A 12,851-nucleotide genomic window follows, 5' to 3' on the forward strand; every position below is an offset into this window, starting at 1 on the left:
CTTTGAAGAAGACCGCAGAGCCCACCTCACTGATAAAAGGCAAAGGAGGAAAAACCCAACACCCAACCCCAACCAACCAATTTTCCCTTGCAACCGCTGCAATCGTGTCTGCCTGTCCCGCATCGGACTTGTCAGCCACAAACGAGCCTGCAGCTGACGTGGACTTTTTACCCCCTCCATAAATCTTCGTCTGCGAAGCCAAGCCAAAGAATATCTTACATCTGTTACCGATTTTGCTGTCATACATCCAACTTTTCACCTGCCTGTCCTTTTTGTCTTCTTTACTGCACATTATTTTTGACTTTTTTCTTGACCCTAGCACCCTGGTTCCTTTCTACCCTAGAAAAAAAATTAGACATCATGTATTTGATTCATTGGTGAAATTTGAATGTCTTATTTTCATTTAGTGTCATTTTTTTTAGTGATTAGATGTACTCACTCTTCCAGATTCACTTTATGAATCAAAAGCTACAAAATATATGTAACCCTCAGGATAAACTTCTCTTTTGGTTAGTTTTTTTTAATACAGTAGGTGAGGTGGGGGTTCACACACACACACTCTCACACACACACACACACACACACACACACACACACACACACACACACACACACACACACACACACATGTGATATTGTATTATCAATTTTGTTCCCTTTTCTTCATTGTACTGTATTTATATAAAAAAACAATCAAAAAAATTAAAAAAACAAAGATATATCGAATCTCCTCAGACACCTCACAAAGTATAGCTGCTGACGGGCCTTCTTTGTGATTGTATTAACGTCGAGGCTCCAGGACAGATCCTCGGACATGTTGACACCCAGGAATTTGAAGTTCTTTACCCTCTCCAATACTGAGCCCTCGATGAGGACTGGTTCATGTTCTTCTGACTTCCTCCTGAAGTCCACAATCATCTCTTTGGTCTTGCTGACATTGAGCACAAGGTTTTTGTTATTACTCCATTCAACCAGTTGATTTATCTCCCTCATTGCCATTTGTGATTCTGCCGACAACTGTGGTGTCATCAGCAAGTTTGTCAGTAGCATTGGAATTGTTCCTGGCTATACAGTTATGAGTGTATAATAAGTAGAGCAGTGGGCTAAACGACCTAGAGTTTATAGCTTGTTGACCAGCACTGAGGGAATAATGGTATTGAAGGCTGAGCTGTACTTGATGAAGAGAAACCGTATGTATGAATTGGGTTTTTTTAGGTGATTCAGAGCTGAGTGAAGAGCCAGCGGTGATGCATCTGCTGTGGAGCGATTGTGACGATAGGCGAATTGCAGTGGTTCCAGAACTTTCTGGCAATGACCAGCCTCCCAAAGCATTTCATCATAGTAGAAGTTAGTGCTACTGGGCAGTAGTCATTGAGGCAGCTAACTCTACTCTTCTTGGGCACCAGGATAATCAATGTCCTTTTAAAGCAGGTGGGAGCCTCTGTAGCAATGAGAGGTTGAAAATGTCCATGAACACTCCGGCCAGTTAGTTGGTGCAGATTTTCAGTATCTTGCCGGTATGTCGTCAGGGCCTGACACCTTGTGAAGGTTCTCCTTCTTGAATGATGTTCTGACGTTGCCCTCAGAGACAAATATCACAGGGTCCTCAGCCTTTTAAGGGATTCTAGTAGGCACTGTTTTTCTTCTTCTCAAAGCGGGCATAGTAAATGTTCAGCTCATCGGGTAATGAAGCATCACAGCCATCTTTAGTGTTTGCCCTTGCTTTGTAGGCTATAATAGCCTGCACTCCCTGCCATAGCTGGTGTGGATTTGTCTCTGTCTCTAGCTTCCTCCAGTATTGCCACTTCTTTTCTTCAGAGATTGCCGTCCACAGATCATACCTGGACTTCTTGTAAAGGTCTCGATCCCCGACCTTAAATGCAACTGTAGATACTCTGATTCATCCAGGGCTCCTGGTTGGGGAACACCTAGTATGTGTGTAAGGGCACACACTTATCCACGCAGGTCTTGAAGAAGTCGGTGACACCTTTTTCACATCCATTCAAGTCTCTGAATGAGTTCTTGAATATGTTCCAGACCTCCGATTCAAAGCAGTCCTGCAGATGCTCCTCCATCTCCCTCAACAATAGTTTTGCCGTCTTCACTGCTGGTGCTGTGGCCTTATGTCTCTGCTTGAACACTGGGAGTAAAAGTACAGCCAGGTGATCAGACTTGTCAAAGTCGTGGTATGGCTCAATATGTTTTCTTCATGTTGGTGTAGCAGTGGTCAAGTGTGTTGGTTCCCCTGGTCTTGCATGTGATGTGTTGGTGGTAGTTTGTCAGAAACTTAAGGTTGGCCTGATTGAAGCCTTCATAGGAAGTAAAGGGTTTTGAACCTGAGCCTTTTGTCAAGGTAAAATAAAAACAGGCAGGTCCTGAGTAAAAAGATGAGAGGAGGAGGAGATGAGGGAGGAAGGGACAAGGGGAGGAGCACAGGCCAAAATCACAGTAAAGCCCCTGGTATCCGGCACCTATGGGGATTGGAAAATGCTGGATAGGTGAATTTTCCCGTTTCTTGAGATTGCGTGTTGCCTGATTGGCGAACTAATGGCGATGCCTGCTAGTTTTAAACTTCCATATTTTTTACCTATTTCTGCAATTGTTTTGCCTGCATTTCGGATAAAAGGATATACCTTTCCGCCAGGTCCCCACCTCCTTCCCTTCCCTCTCCTATCAGAGAGCTACCCCTCCCGCCCCATAACTTCTCCTGCCTTCCCAGCTGCAGTGCTGAAGGGGAAAATTATTTTGTTTTGCATAGTGCCACCCTATCACAGCTGTTGAAGAATTTGTGCCCGTCTGCAAGTGCACAATCACTGAAAGCTGTCTCTCAGACCCTCTGCTAGCTTGAAACCTGTCCTCTGCTCGCCTTCGTTTTCTGGGCTTCTGTGGAAGCCAGACACTTCTTGGCAATTCATCTGCACATTTATCAGGACTAAACCAAGCAAGAAAGGGCATTTGTGCTTTTTTTTTCCTTTTTGAAGGAGGAAATAATGAGGTGCAGCACTCTGCCAAGGCTTGTGCTTGGCTTTGGATCAAGCTCTGTAGGATCTGTTCAAAAGAAATTCATTGAAAGCTTTTCACTGGTCAACAAAGGATGAATTAAATCAAGACAGCAATTCAAGTGAGGAAGACAGTCTCAGGCTGCAGGCAGTAGGCATCTCCCTGTCAACTGTGGATCCAAAGGCAGTGGCGATGTAGGGCTTTTCTGAATGTTTTGGTGCAGCTCAACTTTCAATGCCATCACACCCTTAGTATTGGTCAACAAGCTCCAAAACTGGGTCTCTGCACCCTCAGAGTGTGAACATCTCTGAAGATCTGTCCTTGGGCCTCCGTTACGATGCTATCATGAAGGAAGGTCACCAGCAGCTATATTTTGTGAGGAGTTTGAAGAGATTTGCTATGCCACCAAAAACTCTTGCAAATGTCTACAGGTGTACTACAGAGAGCATTCTGACTGGTTCCATCACTGTTTGGTATGGAGTTGCCAATGCACAAGACAGGAAAAAACCCCAGAGGGTTATTAACTCGGCTAGCGATATCACAGTCTTCACTCCATTGAGGGCATCTACAAGAGGCAGTGTCTTAAGAAAGCAGCCTCTATCTTCAAGGACCCTCACCACCCAGTCCATGCCCTCTTCACACAGTTACCATCGGAAAGGGGGTACACGAGCCTAAAGATGAACACGCAGCAGTACAAAAACAGATTCTTCCCCCGCCATCAGATTTCTGAACGGACAATGAACAACAGACACTACCTCACTTTCTCTTCATTTGCACTTATTTATTTTATTTTTAATGTAATGAATAGCAATATTTGCATTTGTAATGCTGGTACAAAACAACGATTTCATGATATGTTCCTGACAATAAATTCTGATTCTGACTGATGTGAATCAGACTGGCAGTTACAAAGAAAACCACCATTGCTCTCTGACAAGATTTAGCAAACCCATTGAAGCCGACACCAGCAACATTGTGGCACAGTGCTTTATCATTTCCACACCTGTCACCCTATGGTGTGAGCACAGCAAGGTTTTAGAAATAAAAAATAAATCATCTGAGGGAGGGATGTGAGGCAGGACCCCAGGCAGGATGTGAGGCAGGAACCCAGGCAGGATGTGAGGCAGGACCCCAGGCCACCTGCTGTTCTTCAGCAGCCCAGACATTTGCTTCTTGAGTCACTGCCCCGTCCCACTCACTGGTCTCCCCATCTCTCTCCTTCATCTGGATTCACTGGAGCAAAACGACAAAAGTGACGTCTGCAGGAGTACGCCCCAACTCGGGCCAAAGTTTGATCAGCATGAGTGTATGAACACCAGATTAGCGACTCTCTGTTTTAGTGAGAAAGTAAAAGCACAGAAATGCTGGAGGAACTCAGCCAGTCTCGCAGTGTCCATAGGAGGTAAAGCTGTGTAACCAATGTTTCATGCTTGAGTCCTTCTTCAAAGAGTGGTAGATATATAACAAATGTTTTAGACCTGACCCAAGCCCGAAACATCAGCTAGATATCTTTACTGTCTATGAATGCTGCGAGACTTTCTGAGTTCCTCAAGATTTTCTGTGTTTTTACTACAATCGTAGCACCTGCAGACTATTGTGTTTCACTCTTCGTCAGAAAGTGTCAGTGTGTTGCACAGTGGATGGGAACAAACTGGATTCGTCACGCAGGAGACTGCAACATGCTGAAGTGAGACCTGTAAACCAGGGAACTATGAGCATTAGTTGACAGAGGAGACTTTCCCCATCTTCGCTGTGAAAAGGTGGCAGAGACCCCAGCCAGCACTAATGAATTAAGCTTAAAGCAACACCTAATATTCCATCTGGGCACTCTCCAACCAGATGGCCTTAAAATCGCTTCTCCAGTTTCTGCTAGCCCACTCTCCATTCTCCCTTCCTTTCCCATCCCTCTGTCTTCTTACTTCCGGTTCCCCACCCCTTCCTTCTCCATTCTCCCCCTCCCCTGTTTTCTTTTGTGCCCTCCCTCCCTTATCCAGCTATTACCACCTGCCTGTGGGACTGTGCTCCTCCCCACCCATCTACCATTTTGTTTGGGCACCTGCCTACATTTTGCTCAGATCTTGCTCAAGCCCAAAACGTTGGTTATCTATCTCTGCTACATGAAGATCACCTTTTGACCTGCTGAGTTTCTCCAGCATTGCAGTGTTTGCGGACTTTCCTGTTTTACTTAATGCAGCCTCTGATGGTTTTTCTCATTACCTTAAACACGTCAGTTATGGAGTGCTGAACTTTGCTATCCTATCAATACCTCATCACTAGCCAAGTTGTCAGAGCTGAAGTACTTTCACACCCACCCTCAACCCGAGCCTCAGTCTACAAGGTGCAGGAAGTGGAAGGAGGAGGGGCCAAGGGTAACGAATTCGGAGGGGCAAGACATGGGAGGGTAGGGGAAAGATGGTTGACGGTAGCCATTGTGTAAATTGTAGATTTTCACTTGTACTGCAACAAGTCATCTGAGATGTCAAGATATCTACTCTTCCCAAGTTCTGCTCAGTTACTTTCTGGCCCAACAAAAATTAATATTCCAAAGCTGATGTGATTTCAGATTGTCGGCCAAGTAAATAATAAATTCAAGAATCTCAAGCATTGAGCACTCATGAGTTATATCCGGTTCTTGCGAAGTTTGTATCCTAGTGATAAATCAGCAAATGGTTTTGGAAAAAAAAACTGCGGGGAATGTAAAAATAGAGCAGAAAATGCTGGAAATTGCAGGCCAGGCTGCATCAGTAGAAGTGGAAGCTCTTTGTCGTGTTTGGTCTGAGCTCTGGGCCAAATCATTCATCAGAATCTCCCTCAACCAGGATGATCAGACTTTAGTTCACACCAACACCAGGAGCTGGCAACAACCAAACTTGTGTCCACTGGAGTGTGGAGGGTGTGATTGGAACTCGTGAGGACCCACATGGTCTTGACGGAGCGAATTTGGAGACAGTCTTTCTCATTGTGGGGGGGTCATTGCTTAAAATATTTCCCATTTAAAATTATCTGTTGGAGAACCTCAGTGGGTCAAGCAGCATCTGTGGGGCACCAGGGCTGAGAGAGGAATGAGAGGAGAGCCAGTATAGAGTATGTGAGGGATATTGATAGAGTAAATCCAAGCAGGCTTTTTCCACTGGGTCAGACAGGAACCAGAGGACTTGGGTTAAGGGTGAAAAGAAAATGTTTAAAAAGAACATTTTTTTTAAATTTAGACATACAGCACAGAAACAGGCCCTTCCGGCCCACGAACCCATGCCGCCCAATTTACACCTTATTAACCTATACCACTGATATGTTTTGAACAGTGAGAGGAAACCGGAGCCCCTGGAGAAAACCCATGCAGACACAGAGAGAATGTACAAACTCCTTACAGAAAGCACGGGGATTCAAACCCTGGTCCAAGCCCATCACTGGCTCTGTAAAGGCATTGTGCAAACCACAGAGAGTGGTGAGAGTGTGGAGTGAGCTGCCAGCTGAATGCAGGCTTGATCTTGACATCTAAGAAAAATTTGGACAGGTGCATGGATGTAAGGGGTATAGAGGGATATGGTCCGATTCCAGGTCAGTGGGATGGCAGAAAAATAGTTTCAGCACAGCCTAGATGAGCCAAAGTGCCTGTTTTTATGTTGTAGTGTTCTATGTTTCTAGTGCATAGAGGAGAGGGGAGGGATGGGGGCTGGAAGGTAAGAGGCAGGTGAAGCTAGGAGAGGTGTCTCTTGATTCATGTCTACCTATTGTGGCAGTAAGTGATGTTTTCATGCCTTTGTGACTGGAGTTGCCCTAAATATGTCTCTTTCCCTTTCAGGAAAGTACTTAAGGCAGAAGCGGATAGACTTTCAGTTACCATACGACATCTTGTGGCAGTGGAAACACAATCAGGTATGTCATACAAGGTTCAATATTCTTTTATTGTCATGTAATAGTACAGAGTATGTAATATTACACAAAATTGCCTTCTAAGGCAGACAAAAAATTGCTGTTAATGTTGCCTGGCGTCCCTTTCAGTATTAGAGAAAGAGAAGCAAAGGAGAGTCCCTTCAGAATCACTGAGTGTTTGTGGATTCATCTCCAGTGCTTCCACGGCCTCTGCAGCCCCACAGACTCTTGTTCAATCCATCAGCAACCTGAAATCCAGATCTAAACCTCTGATACAATTAGGAAGCCTTCAGTACCTGAGGCCCTTCGGGAGCTCTTCTTCCTTCAGCAGCTTGTCGTATCCCAGTTCTGATAACTATGAGCCAGTCACCAACACCCTACAGTCCGTGAGGGTCCCCCAACCGCAAATTGCCCACAGTCTCTCTGAGTCCCTCAGCCGCTGAGCCCTTCACTGGTCCACTGCCGTGGTCACCCTTCTGTCAGATCATCTCCTCTGCTTCACCTTCTCAACATGGGATGTTCCTCTAATTTCTGGTGCCCTGTGCTGGTCTGCTGCTCCCCGGAGTCTCCAACCCCTTGTGGCTGCTGCCAAGCACGGGCACCACCTTCCTGACTTCTGCCATTACAGGATTTTTTCAAAAATGCTGTCAGCTGCTTTAATAGGGCGTTTAAAGCTTGTACCGAGCCACCAGCATTAGGACCGGGCGGTTGAACCCTTCAGAGCTGTGCTGTGTCCCTGCTCTCCTGGGACTGCACCAGCAGTAAGGGAGAGCACAGGGGTCACCATCTTGTTAAAGTACAGAGGAGAGTTCCATCCAGTGGGTGGGTTCATCTGTTTAGCTCACCTAGGCCTTCACATCTTAACCTCCCAAACCTTTCCAACACTGAGTCAAGTAGCATGGATCACGCCCTTCAGCCCACCTTGCCCATGATTGTCATTCTGAGGTCATCCTATGTGGCTCGTATCTTGCCAACCCCTTCCTATCCATGCATCAGCCCAAATGTCTATTGAATGTCAGAATTGTACCCAGTTCCACGGTTTCCTCTGGCAGCTCATTCCAGATACGGACCACCCTCCAGTGAAAATGTTGTCTCTCTCAGGTATAGAATTTCCCGCCCCCCCCCCCCAGCTTAAACCTAGTTCTAGAATCATTTAACCTTGAAAGTAAGACTGTGAGCCTCATTTTATCCATGCCCCTCATCCAAGCTCCCTCTATAACTCAAGGTCTCTAGTGGTGGAAACATCCTGTTGAACCTGTTCTGCACCCCGTCCAGTTTTTTGATGTCATTGCTGGGTGACCATAGGTGTACTCCAAATGTGGATTCCCCAATGCCTTGTACATTTGATTCAGGACGTCCCAACTTGTGCACTTCTGTGAGCTGTCTGATGCATTGTTGGGTCTCTGGAAGTGGAAGCACTGTGTCGGTGTTTGGTTTGAGCTCTGGGCCAACTCATTCTTCAGAATCCCCCTCAGCCAGGATACTCTGGCTTTGTTTCACACCAAGGGCAGGATCTGGCAGTGGCCAAACTCTGAATCAGCAACATGTCACGAAATATGTAAGAAAATAGCAAAAACAAAGTGAGGTCATGTGTATGGTTCAACATCCATTCAGAAATATGATGACTGGGGGAAGAAACTGTCCTTGAATTATTGAATGCTTGTCTTCAGGCTCCTGTACCTCCTTCTCAATGGTAGTAGAGTGAAGAGGGCATGGCCTGGGTGATGGAGGTTCTTGAGAATAAAGGCTGCTTTCTTAAGACACCGCCTCTTGATGATGTCCTCGATGGAGTGAAGATGGTGCCTTTGATGTCACTGGCCAGTTAACAACTCTCTGTAGTTTTTTCCTGTCTTGAGCATTGGCACCTCCATACCAGAGAGTGATGCAACCAGTAAGAATGCTGCCACAGTACACCTGTAGAAGTTTCCGAGAGTCTTCCATGACAAACCGAATCTCCTCAGACTCCTCATAAAATATATCCGCTGGCGAGCTTCCTTCGTGATTGTATTGACATGGAAGCCCCAGGAAAGATCCTCAGAGAGGTTGACACTCAGGAATTTGAAGTTCTTGACCCTTTGCACTGCTTTTGTTGAATATTTTATTTAAATTTTCCATCCATGTAATTATATGTACAGAATCAATACTTAATTAAAATTAAAAATTATAGTGATTACATGGTATTAACCCTCCACCTTTCTCACCCTCCCCTCCCTCTTACCCCCTCCCATTATAAAAGTTATAATCACAATAGATACAATATATAGTTATATTTAAAAAATTAGATATATATAAAGTATAGAAATATCTTTTTTGAATATTTTATTTTTGATTTTTCAAAGACTCGTGCAAATCCAATAAACAGAATTTTTCATTCGCTTCCTGCCTAATGATATACACAGTCCTTATTTCCCTCTCCTTACACCCTCCCCTCCCTATCTCTTACATTATACAAATACCAGAATATAAAAATGCAGACATACAAAAACCTCCTAAATACTGACAAAAACGACAATCCTCCTCGAGGCTAGAAAACCTCGAATGTTAAATAAAAACAGGTTGGGGCAAAACACACGTCATCTGCGCTACATTCCCCATTTCATACTCTTAATCCTTTACCTGCTGGGATGGATTGTTTCTTTTCTCTTATTCAGGGTGGGAGGGGGTGTGGATATATCTGTTCACCTATGTACCTCAGATACGATTGGCACGCTTCAACGAATGTGTCATATCTCTTCCGTAAATTGTAGGTGATTTTCTCCAGGGGAATGCAACTCTGTATTTCCATATTCCATCGTGTGATATTTAGCTGGGAGTCAGACTTCCAAATAACCACTATACACTTTCTGACTACTGGCAGGGTGACCTTTACAATTTGGTGTTTGGACAGTCCTTCCCAGTATCCCCCAGAAGGTACAACTCCAGATCCTATGGAAAATCCACTTATGTGATCCCCCAGATCTTCCCAGAATAATCTCAGCCTTATACACAGCCAGGTAGAGTAGACAAAGGTTCCTACCTCCACACCGCACCTAAAGCACATTTCCAACATTTCAGGCTTTGGCTTGTGTAATTTTATCGGTGTGAGTTATAACTGATGCAAGAAATTATATTGCACTAGCAACTCTGGCATTAACAATTCCCGTCAGGGAATTATGCCCAAGTCTGACTTCCATCTTTCCCTTGACCGATGTAAGCCCGACTTCGGGCCTTCACTTTGGATTATGGAATACATCCTAGAGATAAATTTACACACATGTCTGTATGTCACTACAGTCAGGCAGGGTCATTGCGGGTCCCAGTGTATCCCTTAGGAAAGAACTTAATTGCAGCAAGCAAAAGAATGTTCTATTCGATAACTCATATTTAGTCCAACTGCTTGAATAACGTGAACTACCCTTGATAGTAACAATCCTCGATACACCTGATCCCATCCAGCACCAGGTGTCCAGGATCTTATTGCCCAGAGTCGTAGGTATTAAATTGTTCTGGGTCAAGGGTGTTTTAGGAGATAAGGCCACCTTCAATCCACCTTTATTCTTTGCCACGTCTGGCACGTTTTATAATGGGGTTAATCTGTCGTAACTGATTTGGCATCCCATTTGTATATATATTCTCCTGCTATCTTTTCTCCTATTACATGTACCCAATTTTTGCCCAAGAAGGGGGAACCCCCTCCCTCATGAGGCAACAAACCTTGCCTGCGACACCCAGTCGTATTTTTTAAAATCTGCCATTTTTAAGACCCCCAATTTATATTCCCATGTCAACTTTTCCATGGAGACTCTAGACACATTATCATGCCACAAAAGGTTTCTGACACATCCATTGAGCATCTTAAAGAAGCACTGGGTCAATGAAATGGGCAGCATTTGATAAAGATGTTGTAGTCTTGGCATCACCTTCATTTTTACACAGTTAACTCTGCCTACCAGTGTTATGGCCAGAGTTTTCCATCTAGCCAGGTCTTCCTCAATTTTCCAAAGCAGAGGGAAATAATTTAATTTATATATATTGCCTTGTAGCGACTGCTACACAGAATTAAACACACCACTACCACGTTGGAAGTTTCAAACGAACTGTTTAATCGAACCACACGCGTTCTTTAAGGGCGGCGTGAGCTCCACCCCTGCGTCAGCAGTGATGTCACTATGCTCGCCCAAGATGCGCACCCTGGCCTAAGCCACAAGGCGCAGAGGTCCCCCGACGGCGCCATTTTCTCGCGACTGCCCCGCCGATGAGGCGGTACAAACGGGGCCAGTTCGCCACGAGGATATGCACCGCCACAGCCTAGATCTTTATCCACTCTTATCCCTAGGTATTTAATGCCTTCTTGCGGCCATGTGAATTGGTCTATAATCTCCTTTTGACAAAGGTATTATTTCGCTTTTATTCAGATTAACCTTACACCCGTAGACCTTCCTGTAATCCTCCAGTATGATCCTCAGTCTAGTCAACAACCCTTTCCAGGTCTGTCAAATACACTAACACATTGTCAGCAAACAGGCCTTACCTTGAACCCCTTTATGTCTGGATCCCACCAGTGGTTCAGTAGCTAGTATGAACAGAGCTCGAGACAGTGGCAGCCCTGCCTACTAGATCTGTTCAGCGGATACACTGAAAACATCTGCCTGCTTGTGATGATTTTAGCCTGGGGTTTATAATAAAATGTCCTTACCCAATTTATAAATGTTTGACCCAGTCCAAATTTCTCCAGTGTCTTAAACAGAAAATCCCACTCCAGTCTATCAAAGGCCTTCTCCACATCCAGGGATATAGCCACTCCCAGGTCCATCCCGACTATGCCAGGTATATTATATTGAGCAATCTAGCTACGTTATCTTCTGATTGCCTCCTTTGAACAAATCCCGCCTGATTTGTTAATTTCGGCAGATGTTTTGCCAACCTATTAGCCAATGTTTTGCTATAATTTTATAATCTACATTCAATAATGAGATAAGCCAAAAGAGAGGTTCGATGGGTCCCTGTCTTTTTTTCAGGATCACTGTGATGATTGCTGTTGAAAAAGATTCCGGGAGGGTATGTGTCTTCACCACCTGATCCACCACCTTCATACAGAGGGGCATTAAAAGATCTTTGAATTTTATATAAGATTCGATGGGGAAACCATCCTCTCGTAGCAATTTACCCATCTGCAGAGTACTCAAAGTATGTTCGATCTCCTTTGTAGAGAAGGGAGCGTCTAACTCCTCTTGATCCAAATTTGGTAGTTCCAATGAAAGCAAGAAATCATCTATTTTGGCAGGGTCCCCCTCCAATTCTGATATATATAGTTCTTTATAGAACTTACTAAATGTATCATTTATTTCTTTTGGTTTATATGAAATCTTGCCTTCGCCCCATTTGAATCAGATTAATTGTCCTCAAGACCTCTTCCGCCCTCACCTACCAGGACAAGACTTTATGGGCCCTTTCTTCTAGCTCATAATACTGTTGCCTTGATTGTAAAATCAGCTCCTTTGTTTCTTATATCTGCAATTTATTGTAGTCGAGCTTTTTATTGACTAAATCCCTATATTTTTCCTCGGACCCCGAACTTTAATAATCATTTTCCAATTGCGTTATGTCCTGTTCCAAATTATTAATTTCCCTTATATATCCTCTTTTTATCCCTTTAATATATTCAATTATTTGGTACCGTAAATAAGCTTTCATTGTGTCCCAAATTAAAAAAATTGTTATCGGTAGAGGGGCAGTTCATCTTGCAGAACAGTTATATCTGAGTTCTGACAAATCTACAAAATTCCAATTTTCCCAACAGCAATGGATTGAGGCCCCAGCTATACTCCATAGCTTGCTTATCTGGTATTATGATGTACAAATTCAGGGGTGAATGATCTGAGAGCAGCAGGGCCAAGTACACAGTTTCCACTATCCTACTTTCCATAAGGGCCTATGCCAGAAAAAAATTCAATTCTAGTGTAGGAATCATGTAATCTCGAGTAAAAGGAGTAATCCCT

At 44.2% G+C, this 12,851-nt stretch overlaps 1 protein-coding gene across 11 annotated transcripts in view; it reads left to right on the forward strand.

Moving 5' to 3' along the window:
• Positions 1 to 12,851, forward strand: part of ash1l (ash1 (absent, small, or homeotic)-like (Drosophila)) — a 371,451-nt gene that overhangs the window by 270,680 nt on the left and 87,920 nt on the right. For all 11 annotated transcript variants that reach the window (XM_069940548.1, XM_069940547.1, XM_069940556.1 and 8 more), the window contains one exon: positions 6,803 to 6,876. In XM_069940548.1, coding sequence (XP_069796649.1) covers positions 6,803 to 6,876 — 74 coding nt within the window. The remainder of the gene's footprint in view (positions 1 to 6,802; positions 6,877 to 12,851) is intronic.

Source organism: Narcine bancroftii, chromosome 5, assembly GCF_036971445.1.
Source record: "Narcine bancroftii isolate sNarBan1 chromosome 5, sNarBan1.hap1, whole genome shotgun sequence".
Lineage (NCBI taxonomy): Eukaryota > Metazoa > Chordata > Chondrichthyes > Torpediniformes > Narcinidae > Narcine > Narcine bancroftii.